The sequence below is a fragment of the Falco rusticolus genome, chromosome 8 (assembly GCF_015220075.1).
Source record: "Falco rusticolus isolate bFalRus1 chromosome 8, bFalRus1.pri, whole genome shotgun sequence".
NCBI classification, from domain to species: domain Eukaryota; kingdom Metazoa; phylum Chordata; class Aves; order Falconiformes; family Falconidae; genus Falco; species Falco rusticolus.
In genome coordinates, this window is record NC_051194.1 from 43,969,472 (window position 1) to 43,988,381 (window position 18,910).

The following is an 18,910-nucleotide window of genomic DNA, read 5'->3' on the forward strand; positions in this document are numbered from 1 at the left end:
TTCAACTTAAGTACTTGTAAAGCCATGCCATTCCATTTCAAATTTTACTTAAACTAACATTTATATATTTTTACATACAGTTAAAGAAAGAAGATATGTCAGTTCATGGTAAGGAAGAGCCTTATCAATATTTTTTCTTCTCTGGCATATGAAGGTAACAAGTCCACAACTAGCTTAATACATTTCTTTGAATTCAGGAGCTTCAGCATGCATAGCTGCAAAACTACCAATAGAAATTTAAAAATTTATTACTGAAATGAAAACATTGTTGAAATAAACCCCATCATCATTAATAGATTAGTTTCTACAGCTACCATCTGAGCCAGAAAAACAAGTGAACTTGGATTTTTGCTAGGCTAGATACAAAGAATTAAAGCAGAATGTATTTCAAATGGTAGATGCTTATAGAAAATTACTACCATCCTTCAGTAAGCCAATTCCTACCTAAACAAACCAATAATTTTCTTCACTACAAAAACCTGTGTTAGACTAGCACTGAATGTGTTACATCACTTTTTTTAATATTTAAGTAAAAACATTGCCTCCTTCCCTCAGCTTCACACCACAGACTGTATTCTTACACCCTTGCAAGAGGCATAAGTCAACTCTGCAGTAGAAACCAAGTCTCCAGTGCAAAAAGCCACTAGCCATTTTGTTCCTCACACTAATGTCTCCACTCCCGGAAAGACATTCCCCTCAGCTTAAACGTCCATCTGTCTGTCAGGCACAGGAGACCCTTACAGTAGCCGCTGAGAAAAGCCAAGCTGCTTGCCCTCAGAAGCAGAGCCGTGTGTACACAGAGCTGCTGCAGTAGCTCCAGCTGTATGTACTAGCTAAACAGCAAAAGACAATGAGACTTCGCTTTTAAAATTTTTTGTTATTCCCTCATAGGGATTGCCGCCAATACCGCGCCAGCCGCCAGAACCCCTGAACAACCCGCGCCGCCAGTCAGCACGCAGCCAGCGGGAAAAGCCCCACAGCCGCCCGCCCCGCTGCAAACGATGTTTCCCAGCATGCACTGCTTCGGCCGCCGCCCGCCCCGCGCCTCAGGCGGCCGTCGGCCCTGCTGTCCCTGCCGGCCCCAGCACCGCGGGCCTCGCATCCCGGCCCGGCAGCCAGGCGCTGCAAGCCGAGGCCTGGGAGCGGGCACAGCTATTCGCTTCTCTTAAGAGGTCCCACGCAACGCAGCTTTTACCAAGTTTCATTTTATCCCTGTACATCTTAACCCACCTTCTATTCTGTAATGTCTCAACCACCTAATAAAGTCCTGCAACACTCAGATACAAAATCAGGCACAGGGCTTAAAGGCACTTTATAAAGGCTAACCAGCAAGGTTCAGTGGGCTTGGTGCTCCAAATATTTAGGAATAGGCAGGATTAAACACTGCCATCTGCTGTCAATTGTACCTGTGCAATACCATTCAATAATAATTGCATTTCATTAAGAAAGCCATAATCCAGGCTCCTGCAGGTAACGCATACTCACGTGTAAAAACCTATCTGTGGAGTGTACTACAGGCACACTTAAAGGAAAGAGCTGTTCCAACACCATACGAAATGGATAAATAGATCAGTTCCTCATAACATTGCTCCACAGAAGCAACTCTCTTAGTTACATTTTATAAGTTCTCATTTATAAACAGATGTTTAAACGTACTTGCCTTTTTTAAAGCCCCTAAGTGAGGTGGAGTTGTGCTAGTTTATGTATGAGAGTGAAGACCTGCCCTCAGCTCCAGTATCATAGCATTTAGGTGCAAACAAACGAGGGATTACAGGGCTGATGTTTCACACAGCTCACCGAAGGGGTTGTGAAAAAATACACCCACTGGCATCCCAGTGCCTACCAGCACTCATGCCAAGCTGTAAATAGCAGCACCAGCTCTGCCAGGAGCAGTAGTGGCCAGCTGCATCCCCAGGGCAGGGGGTACAGGGGCTCCCCAGTGGGTCAGAAGCACAGGGCCCATCCCACTGCCCCCAGCAAAGGAGCTAGGCAGGCTCAGTGTATCAGGCACCCCTACAGGGACAGGACATCAGCCACAGCATATCCAGGCAAGGCTGTGAAAGAGCCACTGACCGACATCCCACAGCACACCAGGGCAAGGACCAATGGCCACAGGCTGAGCTGAAATAGAGGCCCCAGACCCATGGCCAAGGGGGTGTGTGTCGGGGGGTATCAGGTGAAGCTGGCCGGGACCATGAAGGCTTACTATTCCACTAAGGGCTCTGAGAGCTAGTTTACTAGCACAATTACTTCCCTGAGCTCAGAGTCCAATGCATACTTTTACAAACACTTTAAAAAAATCTGTGGATCAAAAGATGCAAATTCCCGCATTTAGCAAGTTTAGAGTCATACTGACAACAACAGTTGTAAGATAAATGTTTGTATTTTTACAACACTATAAATAATCCCCTCTCTGAAAGATGAAATCTATCCCTAATATTAAAAGGATTACAACTTTAGAATGGGAACTTGACTTTTTCTACCAAATCTCTATCATTTTCGTTTGCAAAATACTGTGTACTACCTACAGCAACATGCTTTAACTTGCTAAATAGATTTCCAGAAAAGTAATTCCTTTTCCAGTTTTCAGTTAATATCTTCTCTAAATGTGCTAGGTGAGATTAAAGCATCTGCTTTTTATTGCAACTCCCATCAAAATATATGAGCTTCCAATCATGAAAAATGTAATTACTGTATTTAAAAAGGAATAGTGTAAAAAAGTTTTGTACTGCTAATTGCAGCTATGCTGTTGAAAATCAGACAGGTGGAGGAGAATAGCTGTGCAAAGTATACTTTACAATAAGAAGTAACTGAGATGCAAAAGCAAGTTAAAAATAATCACTTGTCTAGGTACATTTTCATTGGCTTCAATGTAGCAAATCAGATCTTTAAGATTTGGTTTAGGTTTTGTTTTAAGAGTATTTAATATCAGCAAATGTTCAGTCAAATATTTAATATGTTAAAATGTATCTGTACTCTTTTATTTATATGTGTTAATTCCCTTGTTAAGCTGAATGTTACTAATACTTTTGAGAATAACTGTTACGCATGTATAGATGTGTTTATGTACTTAGGCAGTAAGGTGGAAAATATCTCTTAGTGAAGGAAACTAAAAATGAAAGCAGAACTATTAGAATAAAAGTAGAAATAAGCAAATATTTTCAAAACAACACAAAAGTTAATATATTGGTATTACGCACAGATAGATGATGAGTATTTACTTACCACCAAAATGCTAAGAGTGAGGTTTTGGCTGTATTACATAGAGATAAAATGGGAAAGTACTGAAGACAACCTTTTCCCTTCTATGCCTTGTTAGAGTTTAAGTTTTCTCGCTGCACCTCCTGAAACATGTTGCAGAACAGCAGTATTAAAAAAGGGGAAGATGGAGAACCAGGTTCATACCAGCTGCAAAAGAGAAGGCCATGTTTACCAGTTCAGTCCCAAAGAATCATTAAAATCTGTTGGAAGTTACACAAAGAGAAACTCTCTGACATCAAAGACCTTGCTTACAGCACTTTCCATGACAGTGAGTTTAGATCAAAACACAATAAAGCTGATTTGCTTTGATCAGCTCTTTCAGACTACATGCTCAAAATTTGTACCAAATAGCAAAGACAAAATCCTGACCTCACTGGAATCAGTAATTCTGCCACTACCTTTGCATACACCAAGATTTCATTATAGGTTTTTATAAGGCTGTACCATTAAGAGATTATTTTTTGTACAGAACAATCAGGTTTTGTCACAGAACATAGGTCCACATTAAAAATTTTTTAAAAGGGCAGCCACAACAGTTGGCAAATAGAAGTCAACTTGTCAAAACTTACCATACTCAGCTGACTATTCAGCCTGAATCCTGAGCTGTCAAATCCACTAGAACACATTTTGCAGTCAAAAGATAAAATGCAGGTTTCTGTTTTATCCTTCTTGAGATACAATGTTCAGTGAGGTTAAGTTTTGATTTTTTAAATTCTCTTTTTCAATTACTTCGAGTATTTGAACTTTTGATCTGTTTTTCCTAAAATTCACACGTGATACAACTTACAGGACTGCGAACCACATTCTTTATAACATTGCCCTTTAATATCAGGATTCAAAATATTGTAAACTGTGTGCTTTCGTTATTTTACGAGTTCAAGTCAGGTAGGTTTTTGTTTCTTATGGGCACTTTGGTCATGTACTGACATGTATAGTATAATGAAATAAATATTCTTGAAATACCATTACAGCATTATGCAGTCAGGTTAAATGGTCAAGACTGTCTTGAGGACATGAAATGCTAGAAGATTGTGTGAACTGTGCATATTTTTAACAGTTCACAGCAGACAAGATACGTGCATTATGCACACTGAGGTGGCAAAAAAATGGAAACACATTTCAGAAGCATCATGTCAAGCTCTTTGGGACAAAAAAAATTACCATCATAGCAGAGGAAAATCAGAAGCATGTTCTGTCTGCTTCATGCTGCTCCTAAAAACTGGCCTCTCTGGTGGATGAGTGTTCCTTTAGCATATATAGAAATATTCAGATGGTATTTTGTGAGCTATGTTGGCTCGTGATCACTCCATCTCCAGTCCTGTTGCAGGCTTGTTGGACAGCTGAAGAAGGACTAGTCAGGGCTCTGTCACATTCTAGTGACATGATATCATGCTAGCAGAAATTAGCTAATCCAATTTAACTGAAATTAAACAAAACTTCTCAATAATGTACTGAATTTTGCTAAACAATGGATGAAGCTACCCACAGATAGAGGAAAGAGACAGACGAGGAAGACAGCACAGGGAAAGACATCTGTAAGTCAGGCTTGCTGCTGCTTCTGCCCATTGGGAAGTGATAGTGGGGGCTGCTGCTACACCCAGCAACTGGCATTTCTAAGCCTCAGTTCTTCATTCAGTGTCCCTTCAAACTGGCCTTGCAACCTCCTGTAGCTCTGAAGCTGTCACCACCTATGCGATGGTAACGGCAGTGATAAAGGAGTGTAATATCACTTTGGTTTCCCTTCTTAATAGTGCTTAAACACACTCACTTGCAGAATGACTGTATCTTTCTTCATGATATCTCTCCTCATGGTTCTAAAATTATAAGGAATTCCCTTTGAGTATAGCCTGTTTAGCTGTGGTTTTAAATTGCTTTCACATACCCCTTTATTCTTTGAAAAAAATGTCGGGCCTTATTTTTCAGATTGAAATACTGAGATCAGACAGCTGATAACTCTTGGATTTCAAACAGTGATGGAAAAAAATCCAAAGACCTAGATATGCTGCAGTATTTGTAACCTCAGCTTCACTTGGTGCAATTGTGACATAGCCTTTACGTTCATTTCAGTCTTCGGCGTCTGCAAAGATTACCAATCTCAACACCAACTACAGTCATGTTGGAAGCATTTGTGAGGTGGGGTAGGTGCACCCAACTTAGTCTGTAGTGTCATCTCCCAGAGACATCAAAGATACTTAAATATGCTTAAATAGTAGGTGAATAGAAATGTAATTAATTGTGTGCTGAAACATCTGATGTCTAGATTCCATAAGATAAAATATGAAACATTTTTATTCCTTTACAAAAAAACTTGAATTGAATTCTAGCAGTAAATTTATAATTTTAAATGACAGCATGAATATTCCTAATCATAGTTTTTAAGACACTTATTCTATTATAAAAATACATACAGTGTAATGCCTTTCAAATGTTATATAAGCACTTGGTAAAGTCTGTAGTAAATGAGGCAAGAAATCTTGCTGTTAATTTTTATTTTTAGAGTTATCTCAGATGCATCAATGCATGTAGAAGAATGGCTGCAGAAGCATGGCCTTAGAATCTCTGAAGATCTGCACAATCCAGGCCTGGTATTAGAATAGGCCTGTAATCAGAATTGTACTGAAGTTGCTGTGCTGAAGTTAACAAGAAAGGTAGCCTTGAGCTATTCTTGAATCCTGAGACCAAGTAATTATGTTGTGCCAACAGGCCGTGGCTGTAACAAGATACAGCTGCTGGGAAAGCAGGTGCAGGGCCAAGAAAGATAGGGACCGGTATGGGAAAACAGGGAGTAACAAACTACAAGGCTGAAGCACAGCAACACAATTAGCTACATGGACAGAATGCTTATTTTAGTCATGATAATTAGGGGTGTGAGAACCGCGCATGTTTAGAAACTACTAACCAATTATATTTCTGCTTTACGAATATGCATGTGTATTGGTTCTATATAAGTAGTGTTAGAAACTAATAAAGTTGAGCAAGATGCATAACTCATATTGAGCGTCTTCTTGACTCCGGCGAACCCTTCTTTCAACAAATGCATACATATTTTACATCGGTATAATTTAGGTTTTGATAAACTGTCACCATAAGAATAGTGCAGGTATTGAGAACAACACAACTTCAGAAGACTGCAAGTCTAGAAGTGTACTGTATGGTATGTCACATACCTGGAATTCTGGATGGAATAATACCATGTACATCCCATGCAAACATTGGTATAAAAATGCAGAGGCCCCACTCCTTTAAAAGGAAGCTTTTAAAGCTGCACCTGGGGAAAAAAGAAGAAAAATTTGTCCTGAGGGTAAACATCATTCATTAATAAAAGGAAATATCCTGAAGCCAAGAACTTGCTACTAAACATACAAGCAGAATAGTTGACTAATTAAGAAATTATTTGCCAGCTATGTTTTAAGGTAGGAATTAGCAGGGAAAATGAAAGAATGACAATGTTTTGCTTATGGGAGGTGCACAATCCCAACCATAGTTAACATGTTTTTTCTTGCTAGAATTAGAATTTTTCTCAGTAAGATTTAGAGACTATGTGAGATTTATTATATCTATTTCAGTTAAACACCATATTATCTGTATTCCCTAAAGGGCAAAAAATTGCCTTTTCATTCCTTGCCTTAATCAAAATCTAAATATATCAGCGTAAGCATGGAAAAATAAAAGCGGCTGAAGAGAAAGAGACATCAATTCTTTCCCATCTTGAAAGATTATTTCTTAGCTGTAACTGTAACACAGATAGCAATATCTGAGCTAGTTTCAGCTTAGGTAAGGATGATCAGCCATACAATACGTAGAGCTGCACTTCAGCCACCCTAGTTCTCCAATTCAGCACTAATTACTGGCGGCAAAGATGGAAAATAGAAAACAGGGTTAGAATCTGGGCAAATGGCCTCAGCATCCAGCTACATTGTGCTACCAGTCCCTCCTGTCTATTTAACTTTGAGCCAAAGTTTCACATTTCTGCACAATCCCCTCAGCATCCCTGGCTGTGACTGTCATAAATGGGCTGAGCTGCTAGGCACTTACAATGGAAAGGAGGACAGCAGTTAGCATTGAGTCCTCTTTGCATATAGGTGAAAAATGATGGGTCCACAGGAAAAAAAACCAAAAAGGTATTTATTTCTGTGGAAAAGAGCTACTTGTTTAACATGTTCACTTGTAATCCAAAAGCTTTTTGAGGCTGTTTGAAGAACTAGGTGACAAGATGCAATTACTGGTAAAAGAGATGGTCTTCAGGATCCATAGCCACCTAGCTTAGATTCTGAAGGCATTATACTATGTGTCAGTCCTTGTTCTCTAACTATTACAGTCTTTGAAAGGATAGGTGTGACACACAAGCCTGGTAAAACTGTACAGCTTTCAGAGTGGTCTGCTTTTTTTGACATCCTCATGCTTGGCAATCTCACCAGCAACTGAGTAAATACCTTTCTGCTGCAGCAGTAACAGGAATCACTCATTATGAGCAGATTCATTTAAGTCTGAAATGGATCCTACACACATGGACTGCTATGATGATATTGAAAACATGATGTCCAGTACCAAAAGCTGCCTTGCCAGAGCAGATGTACGGAAGTATGGGGGTGAAAGGTGTGTGGTAATGATGGGGGAAGAGAGTGAACACAACTGGGCTGGTGTGTAGGGAAGTGTGTTGGGGTGAGAACAGTCCACTTCTGTACATGTGCAAGTATGGATGAGGATTTATGTGTGGAAATGGCTGTGGGGGTCTAACTAGGATGCATGTGCATAGCCTGGGGAGGAGTGGGTGGGTGTGAGAAGGGGGAGCCAGGATTGCTGTTCTTCCCCTTTCTCTTTGCCTCTGTCGGCTGGCCCCTCCTGACACACGACACCGATTCTCACAGGATCTTGCAGCCCAGCTTCTCTCTCCTTTCCTCACAGAGCATCCAGCACAGGGAGAGCAGCGCAGCAGCCAGTGAGCCCAGGGCAGCACCCTGCATCTCTGCAGCCTTTTGCTTAGGAACATCGAGGTAAGTACCCCTTGTCCTTTCTGTGTCTCTGGGCACCAGAATACCTGCCCTAAACTAGCAGGAGGTGAGAAACCCTGAAGACATGGCTGTGTTAGGGACTTCTGTGAGATGCTCAGTCCTGCCAGGTTTGTTCTTGCCACTGAGCTGCCCTTTTGCTACATGTTGTGCCTACCTGGGGAGAGCTTGCAGGGAGATGACAATGAAACCGAAGTGGAGCAGGACTGACTTGTTAGCCCTTGAGCAGCCTGTGAGCTCCAGGTATGCCTGCGAGCTCAGGACAAACAGGTCTGGTCCCTGCAGAAGGAAAAAGTCCTATCACTAGGTAGCTGCCAAGCCTGGGCTCAGCACTCCAGGCCCGCATGTTCCCAGGTTGCACAGCAGGTACATTCATGCCTGGACAGCACCCTCAGGCCATGACCGTTCCTCTGTAGGACTGCTGAGGACAGGGGTGCTGTGACAGCAAGAAGTATGCACGACCCTCAGTTCTTAAGTAGATTGAACAGAGAAAAACTCAGGTCTGCCTCTATACCTCCTTCTCTCCATGCCAGCTCTGGAAAACGCATGTTTTAAAAAAACACCCCTATGAATTACACTTGGGATTCACACTGCATCCACATGGGTACAGCCAAGGTTAAGGTTTCTGAGAAGTGCTGGTTGTACAAACACTACCAGGCAGTGAAAGAGAAGTATGTAAAATGTCTGTCTCCAGTTTGTCATGTGCTAGAATTACATGCAGTGTGCTTGAAAATTACTCCAATATGTCTCTGTTTATTATTTATTATACATTTTGGAGAAGATCTTACCAAAAGAAAACAAAATCAGCTCATTTTTAAGGTCTATATTTTAAAATACAGCTTGCTAAGCAGCCTGTTGGAGAAAAATTGAATAATGTTTTATTATCCTTCTACTGCTGTATTTCTGTATTATTATTTGTGTTGTTTAGGAAACAGAAACCAAACAAATGATGTTCTTCAGATTCTGGTGGCTTTTGTGGATACTTGAACACCATGAGTTTTTAGCAGAAAATCTCAGGGAAGAAAAAAAATATGGATTGAGAAGACCAAATCCTAAACACATTCTGTCAAATACTGTAGAAAAATATCCCAGACCAAGTGATCAAGGTGAATATTGTCGTTTTAAAATGGGTGGGGAGATGTGTGTGTGTTCCTGATTCATTTATTTGGACTCTGGACTAACCTTATGTCCAGCCTCTGGAGTAACTCATGGCTAACTTGCACTCTAATATAGTGCTTATAATCCATGAGGCTTGCCACATCCTAATTTTCACATGCCTTATTTTTGCACTTTCATCTTTTTATTCCTGTCTTTTCCCTCACCTTTTGTATATCTCAGAAAAGGAGATTACCTCTAGGCTTTTTTATGATTTGGCTGATAGCCTGTTACTGTCACAACAATAGTAGCCCCTATAACTGTATTTCTATAAAAGTAATGTCATCAGTAGTTCAGAAAATTAATACTCTGCAGATCCTGCTTTTGGAAACTTTAATGCCACTGGATGTAAGGGTCAGTACCAGGGACAAAATCTAGCTCTGTCAGATCACATTCCAGTGTCTTATTCGCTCAGACTCATTTTTTCTGTAGTTGACTTCCATGTTCCCAGTCCTCATACTGGTAGGATATTCAGAAAAATCCCAGGCAAAAGGGCAGAATGAATGTATAAAACCACTACAACAGTCCTCATTTCATATTACATGGCATCACCTCACCTTCAGTTCCTTACACCTCAGGACATCTGTTCTGGAGCAAGTTCCTCAGTCTCTACACGCTCTATCTTCATGAGAGTCTCACATTTGTGATCACAGATGTTTTGATTTCCATAATTGCATTCCCACTTTTGAAGCCTCAAATACATGTAAGGGTAAGGGTAGAATGAGATACAGTATAAAATCACTCCACTCACCTATGGTACCTATTTATTCTAGATGAAGATTGCATTCTGGAGATTGCTTTTTTACTGGACAGCTCTGAAAGTGCTAAGGACTATAATCATGAACAGCAGAAAAAATTTGTACTGGAAACAGTGGACAGAATGAAAAGTCTGCAGCTTAGTTCTGGACGTACCCTTAGCTGGAGGATGGCCTTACTTCAGTACAGCAGCACTGTTTTCATAGAGCAAACTTTCCATGACTGGAAAGGTCCTGAGGCATTCAAATCCCACATTGCTCCCATCACCTACATAGGTCATGGCACCTACACAACTTATGCTATAACTAACCTCACACAACTCTACCTGACTGAAGGTACTCCAGGTAGTGTAAAAGTAGCTGTGTTCTTCACTGATGGAGTGGACCATCCAAGAAACCCAGATATTTTTGCAGCTACAGCTGATGCTAAACACCAAGGAATTGTATTTTTCATGATGGGAATGACCAGAGTGGCTGAGGAGGTTAGCAATGCTGCCAAGCTCCGGCTCCTGGCCAGCATCCCAGCATCCAGGTTTGTTTTCAACCTCCAGGAGAAAGAAACTATGGAAAAGGTTCTCAAAGAAATGGTATGTATGCTTTCTCATAATTTGAAATAGTTGTAGGAACATATGTAAAAAATGGTCTTATTTCCCATATTTCGAAATGCTTATGCTATTGAAGAAACCTGTACTTTGTACATGTTAAAGTGGCCCACTTATTAATGAGACCACTGTGCCAAAGTACAGGTTTCCTTTCTCTCCCCACCATTTAGATCTTGCCAGCCAAAATATTTGAAGTTGGAAACTGAATTAGGGACCTGTTGCGAAGTTATTTTTATCTCTGTTTGTCCTCCGAAGGAAGGTATTTTAAATCTCCTTTATTAAAAAAACCAACCAATTTTTGACATCCTAGTGCTTTCTTCTGTAGCAAGTGGGAATGTGACATTGCTTTTTGTACCAAAAAAGAGGCAGCTCTTGCAGTAGTAAATTTGTAGACCTTAATGGAGACAGGTCAATTTAGATAAAATCTGAACGTAGCCATAGACATCCTGATATTTCAGTGGAAAACCTGATCACAACAATCAAGGGGAAATGTGTAAACTGAGCTTGAAGTTTTGCTTGGGTACTTCTTTTCTGCATGTGAATTTATGAAAACCATTCCCTGCCAAGTATGGAGAACAGAGCCATCTTCTAATCTATTCATCTGGTGATGCAAGCTGTGGATGAAGTTCTGATGTAAGCATGCACAGAGATAGAAAAAAGAAATAGCAATAACAGCCAGGAGACTTCTGCAGTGAAACACACACCTGAATGATCTCATTCAAGTCTAGGGCATGTAGACAAGCTGGCCTTCCTGTGTGCCTGTCCCTCACTTCGAACAGCCTGCCACTCTGCATTGGTTTCCCCTCATATCACCCTTCCCATCTTCTCTGGTATTTCCATTGCTTTCTGTATCACAGTAAACACCTATCAAGTGACTAAACACACTTTATTTCACCTGTTCCAAACAGGCAACCATCCTCAGGTGCCTTCTTTTGAGAACACGGCTGCTGTCTGGTTTAAATAATGGATCTGGCATAATTGTATGTGCATACATGTGAATTTCAGAGATGTGTATTGCCTTGCTGCTCATCAACACATATATGGGCTCTCAAGAGATTACATCAGTTGTGAGAAGTGGGAGGAATGCATTTTATGTGGATGTTTAAGCTGTAAAGATCTTCTAAAAAATAACAGATATAATTTGATGACGATAACTTTGTGTGATCACTGTCAAAGTCAAATATTTTGTAGGGTGTTCTTACTGTTCTCATTTTGTGTGTGCCTAACAGTATGCATAGAAGAGCTTCTCAAGTGCAGAGTATGCATCACTCACTCCTACTGCTGCCATTTCCCACTTCGGAAACAGCGTAGTGTCTGGGTGTGTTGTTCCCATATACCTAGTTAACTATATTGTTTAGCTCTGTTTACCATTGTAATTTTAGCAAATTATGGCTGGACAAGGAGAGTCAGTGATTTGTGCAGTCTTACTACAATCTGTAATAAGAATTTAAATGATTTAAACTTTTTTGGAATGTGGAGATTGCTAGAATGTTTCTCAGAAATTAAAACTTAATTGTTAGTATGTTAATTGCATACTTCAATTAACTAGCTGGTGAAGCAATTTATTTTAACATCTTTCAGTGTCCTTCCTGCAGAGCTGGATTTAAGTTCCTAATGTTGTTTTGAATATCTGTCTTTACAGAAAGACCTGTCTGAGGAAGAGGTAAGTTTTTGGGGTTTTTTTCTGTACAGAACTACTACTTATTACAGACATTTACAATTATATGGAAACATAATTCAAGAAAATTGCTAGGAAGTTGGTTAAATATTGAGTTTAATGGAACTGCCTTCAAGTAAAACATGCTTTTGTATTTGCAGGACAGAGCTTTAATTTGCTATCCTAGTATCATTTACTTTCCCTCCTTATTTTCAAAGTTGAAAAAGAACAACGTGTGAGTATTCAGGTTAGCAAGAATTTGCTGATATGTCTTGGCACATCATTCAACAGACTCAGTAAGTAAGAAACATGACACAGGGCTTAATCGGGTGCAGTTATAGCCCTTAATGCTCTTCCCATGGAACAGAGTATAAAAAAGGAAAGGAACTCAAAGCTCCATCATTGCACTTTCCCAGTTTGTCCATACTGTGTCACCCAGACTGCAGGCATTAGTAGGTCTCACTGCCATTTTGGGGGAAATTAAGTTAGCTTTCCTTTTAAAGATGTTAGTCCTGCTTAAGGTACAGTTGTCTCAGGCAAAGACTGTTCTGATGAGCAGCTCAAGGAGACTGCTAAATAAGGGTCTGTAAAACTTGAAGAATTTTATTTTTCACTCATTTCCACTGGCATGTTGATTTTTCTCTGTCAAAATAAATCCTGAAGTAGTAAGACATTCAATGTTACCCTTGGAGGATATATTGTTACTAATTGGGATATTCAGATAAGCTTTATATTTAAAACCTTCACTTTTAGACATCTCCAAGCTGAGTGGAGGTTTAATAAATAATAAAACAAAAAAAACCCAACCCAATAGTCCTTATTCCTTCTCCAAAAATAACCCAGTATCTGTAATAATTTTATGTTATGTAATGGTTTAAAGTTTAAAAAAGATCCTAAAACTCACATAACTACATACCACAATGATGTCTGACGAGGACACATATTGGTAGAGATGACAGAAGAAAAAGAAAGATTAGAAACTATTATAATGGATTGCATTAATTGGATTAAAGTCTTCATCTATAACATTTTTTGTTTATAGATCACACTAGAGCTAAACTGTGATCTATCCTACGTATAGTGAAGTGGTCTTCACTAGTAGGATGAAGATGTTTTCTTACCTCATTGTCTTGGCTATCTCTACAGTGACTAGTGATTAAAACAAATTTGCAATGATAAACACAGCATATCAATAAACCAGCCTTGTGAAAAGCTTGGAGGTAAAGCCATTATCAAGATGATTGAAATTTCAAGAGTAGGAATGATAAGGATTTTTGAGTGGAGTATAGGAGGCCACATTCCTGACAAGTACTAAACTGACAGTTAAAAGATTTCCATAAAACATGTAAATATAACTGGCTTCTGGTCATTACTGGTATACTCAGACTAGCCATACAGTAACTTAAAAGTAATGTCCATGTGTTTTCTGTCTCTTCTTTTAAAATGTGCTGATTTGGACTATTTTCATTTAAAGTGTTCCCAGGCTGCTACATGTAACTGTGAGAAGGGGGAAAGAGGCCTTCCTGGCCCAGCTGTAAGTAGCTGTCATTTCTCAAATAACTGATATACAGTATAAATCCATATTTATTTCATTGTTGGATTTTTTTAGGAAATTATTTGAACCCAAATCCTGAGACAGCAGAAGTTCAAGGTTCAATATATAGTCCTCCAAAGTTATTTTGCATGCTAATGTCATACCAGAGAGACCTGAGAATGCCATGAGATGCTCCCTCTGAAAAAAAGAACAGTGTGATGTGGTGAGGCTCTCCTTTTAGCCACAGCAGTTTAAAGGGCAGGAAGGAGCAACTTTCCTGTGTGGAACAGTAATTCATCTCTTACCATCAGACACCATCTAACTAGCCCCAAATCAAACATTAATATCTGAAAAGCTCTCTAAAAGCAAGAGAGAGATCAAGAAGCTGAATCATTAGGAATAACTGAGATAACAGACTTGTAAAGAGGGTAAAATAGACCGGACTTCTTTCAGACTAGTCTGACGACTAGAACCCCTAACCAAATCTGGGGGATTGCTTCATACAAGGTTTGGTGATCCAGACTGCAGGGTTTAAGTTTTAAAAAAAACTCTTGGAGTTGAATGCTTTGAACTAAAGCACCATAGTATGTTATAGCCCTTACTTAAGGTGAAGGGACAGTGTCAAACAGAGCCCTAGACATCTGCCCATCCTTATCTTTTTCACCTGAACATCCTATACATACATAAACAGAAATACACACCAGTTTTATCCTGCACAGTAAATTGAAAATTTAGCCTCTTGTGTGCAGACAGCAGTTTTGTTTGGGTTATTATTCAATGCCTTTACTTGGAGAGTACAAGTAGCTCTTAAAAGCATACACCTCAAAGAGTTCAAAAGAAAACAAAACTTGGCACTTGGCAGGCTAGGTAGCCACAGAAACATCTGATCACCTCTTTTCTTCAGAGGAGACCTGAACAATTTCTGTTTACAACAGACGAAAAAGAAAAATGGCTGCCTATTGAGTTGGTCATGCTGCTCCCAGAAATTCAATTTCAAGGTTATAGAAAATGCAGATTTTAAAAAATGAATCTATAGGAAGCAAATACCCTAATTATATATAAAAGGTGTATATATTGTAAAATAAAATTATTTGACTAATGTATATTATAAGAATTGTATTTTGTTGTTTTCAGGGTAAAAAGGGTCGCACTGGGGATGATGGAGCTCCAGGCCTGAAAGGAGCAAAGGTGATGTGATTTTTCAGATTTAGGAGAAAGATTTGGTATTTCATTAATATGGAATGACTATCCTAATCATGCCCATGTACTTTCTACGTGTGAATTTCTTAAACTTCACCTACCCCTTTTACTGTAGTAAAGACTAAGATTCTTTACAAATTAAAATCATATCTAACGCATAAAATCATCAGAGTATAAAAAGAGGGATCTTGTATGCTTCCTGTATTACACTGAGATATCTATTCAGATAATCAGGTCAATACTATCTTCTTATGATTTCACTGATCTTGATGCTGGTTTATTCATAGGGGGAGCCAGGTCTTAATGGAATCCCAGGACGAGATGGAATAGAGGTAAAAAAAGATTTTTTTCCTTTCTTCTCCAATGAGCAGTGTTCGTTCAAGGCAAAAACACCGTTTTGTTTGTTGTGTTTGTTTGTTTGTTTGTTTGTTTGTTTTTAATTATAATAGCAGATTTCATATCTGGTTTACCACCTAATGATTCATTAACACTAGAAGAACTGAAAACATTATCATTCCTTAAAGAAAGGGAATAATTCCTTCTAAGAGTGATCTAGAAAATACTCTCTAATAATACATAGTCCCTCTTAAAAGTGTGAAAAGCTCTGGTATGATAATCTAAGAACATTACAGAAATTGACACTCCACTTGCATCTTTATGGGTTAGTTTAAACTTTCCACTTGGCAAATAAAGGATCCAGTGTGTAATAGCAATGAAAAAGCTTAATGAAATATGTATAGGAAGTAACAGCAGGGTCAGGCTCTTAGTGCTTAACTCTGAATTCATTCACATATGACTCACTCTGTATTTTCTTATTTATTCAGTACATCCTTTTTAGTTAGTGACTTTTTTCATGCTTTCTTACTTTAGGGTGTTTCTCACTAAGATGGAAATACGAACTCTAGTTGATCTGCTTTTACATCATCAAAATCCCAGTCAAAAATGACAGTTTCATGAGATTTGTTCACACATACAACAGCATCTACCATGACCGTAGATGCAGTTTTCAGAGTCATATTGCCATGTTTATCAGAGATCACCTTTTCTACCTAATTGTTCATTATAGTCTGAAATGCTGTTTTTCTAGAGAGAGTAGAATGTGAATAGTGCCAATACTCACATTCTTACATTTGGGTTATATATCCTCACAACCTGCTTTGCTTTTTTATTTTCCCAGGGGAAATCTGGATATAAAGGAGAGAAGGTACTACTTTTAGTCAGAACTTCTGCTTACATATAGATATTTGATGTTATTATTATTTATTATGTATAGTACTATATTCCTTATAAATACTAGTAATGAACAATAACATCATTTTACCAACTGCTGCACAAGCTCTAATAGATGTGTCCCTTCCCAAATTATCTTAAGGCACAATTGCTGTAATATGTCATGAATAGAATAACATTTAGGTTTTCAATCAAAGCACCCAAAGAATAAGGATGATATGTGCAATGCACCTCATAAATATGTATTCCTGTTCTGTTCTAGGGTGAAAGAGGTGAATGTGGAATCCCAGGCATAAAAGGAGACAGAGTAAGTACCCACAAAGTTGTTACGCTTTCAGGAAACATCGTTAAAAAACAGAAAAAACCCATAGTGATACATTTAAAGCAAATATTAAATCTAAGGCTGAGGGAAATTTAACAACTCACCATTTTAAAAATGAAGTGATCAAGGATACCACTTTCAGTAACTTTCTCAGCTCCTGTATTTTCATGTGATTCCTCTCAAGGCCCAAGCCTAAGTCTGTTTATAACAATGGTAAAACTCTTTATCTGACTTTAACAGAGGCAGAAGGCTTAAAACAGTAAGCAAAGGAAATGAGAGGTGAAAATGAACTCAAGGTTTCTAATACCAATCTTCAAGGTTTGGTGTGTAATTGCTGTGAATATTTTAAATTAAATAAAGAGTTTAATCCTGGATTACTAGTCCTTGATAATTAACTCTGTTCATTCTTACTCTGTATTCTGATTACCACAGTCCATTTAAAAAATATTCATTCAATACTTGCTGGCTAATGAGTTTCTCTTGGTTTTATTTTTATTTTAATATAAAGATATCTAAATAAGATACTGTCATGGTTTAACCCCAGCTGGCAATGAAGTACCACACAACTGCTCATTCACTCCCCATTACCCACCAGTGGGATGGGGAGGAGAATCAGGAAAAAGGAAATACTCACGGGTTGAGATTAAGAGGAATTTAAGATTTTAATTTAAATAAAATAAAATATAATAATAAAACCAATAATAACAATAGCAATTGTAATAAGGGGGGGGGGGCACATGGGAATAAAACCCAAAAGGAAAAAAAAACCCAAGTGATGCACAGTACAACCGCTCACCACCCGCTGACTGATGCCCAGCTAGTCCCCGAGCACTGATCAGCCTGCCCCAGCCAACTCCCCCCAGTTTATATACTGAGCATGACGTTCCATGGTATGCAATATCCCTTCGCTAGTTGGGGTCAGCTGTCCTGGCTGTGTCCCCTCCCGATTTCTTGTGCCCCTCTAGCCCCTCTGCTGGCAGGGCCTGAGAAACTGAAAAGTCTTTGATTTAGTATAAACATTACTTAAAACAATACGTAAAACATCAGTGTGTTATCAACATTATTCTCATACTAAATACAAAACACAGCACTGCACCAGCTACTGAGAAGAAAATTAACTCTATCCCAGCCAAAACCAGGACAGATACCTTAGCAAAAAGTTACTTAGAAGTCTTTTTTACAAAATCTACACATAAATGTATCCTTCTTTCACTTGCCTTTCAGGGTCCTGAAGGTCCGGTAGGCCCCAGAGGAACAAGAGGGCTACAGGTAAAAAAAAACCCAAACAAACAAACACCAAAACTGTAAAAACAACAGTACCTGGTTTCCTGGGAGCAAAACCTCTGAAATAATATCATACCACAACTGCCATGGAATCTTTGAGTCACTGAGTTCAAGTCATCCAAAATCTATCTCTTAAACAGCAAAACTAACAAGAATTTGGAGGAGCAGTCTACACAAATAAATCACCCTTATAATTGATTCAGTCTCAAAGATCACAGCAAATACGGTTCCATAAAAACCAAAACCACTCATTTCCCATTCAGTGTCTTAACTATTTCATTGTCTCACAGAAGTATATGTAAACACTTCAGTCTCTTTTCATCCCAATACTCCTGGACTGAAGGCCAAGAAACTTAGCTGTTTCAAATGATAGCTGTTTCAGGAAATCTTGACTGCAGATTGCCTTTAACTGTATTCAGATAAAGGGAGAGCCAAGTTCTGTCCCGCAACTACCAGTCCCAGCTCCAACTGAATTAAGTAGCTGAATCTATACATGCATGAGAAAGAAAAGCTTCAGTTCTGAAATGTTTGTAACTCATATTTTCATGCAGACTACAGCAAATCAGAGATTGTTTTTCAAGCTACCATTGTTCTGAAAGCCTAAAAATCTCATTAAAACCACTCCTGTTTTAATAGGGTCCACAAGGACAATCCGGAGATCAAGGGCCTGAAGGCCTGCAAGGATCAAAGGCAAGAACTGCATTATTTCTTCTATTTCTTAATGTTAAAAGGTATTATTACAGCCTCACAACAATGCTTTTATCTTTATACCCCATACCCTTTGTGTAGGAGATACAGTTTAATGTGACATTGCTAGCAAATCATATACTCTTTGTACTCTACAGGGTTCCTAAGAAAGGCCTTCATTTGCTCTTTGTATTAGATTCAGGTCCAAATCACA

The 18,910-nt window shown here is 38.9% G+C and overlaps 1 protein-coding gene across 1 annotated transcript in view; it reads left to right on the forward strand.

The window, feature by feature from the left end:
• The first annotated feature begins 9,216 nt into the window (after positions 1-9,216).
• Positions 9,217-18,910, forward strand: part of LOC119152390 (collagen alpha-1(XXVIII) chain-like) — a 34,268-nt gene continuing 24,574 nt past the window's right edge. The window contains exons 1-10 of the mRNA XM_037397594.1: positions 9,217-9,376; positions 10,199-10,767; positions 12,425-12,445; positions 13,914-13,973; positions 15,108-15,161; positions 15,461-15,505; positions 16,351-16,377; positions 16,666-16,710; positions 17,950-17,994; positions 18,646-18,699. Coding sequence (XP_037253491.1) covers positions 9,217-9,376; positions 10,199-10,767; positions 12,425-12,445; positions 13,914-13,973; positions 15,108-15,161; positions 15,461-15,505; positions 16,351-16,377; positions 16,666-16,710; positions 17,950-17,994; positions 18,646-18,699 — 1,080 coding nt within the window. The remainder of the gene's footprint in view (positions 9,377-10,198; positions 10,768-12,424; positions 12,446-13,913; positions 13,974-15,107; positions 15,162-15,460; positions 15,506-16,350; positions 16,378-16,665; positions 16,711-17,949; positions 17,995-18,645; positions 18,700-18,910) is intronic.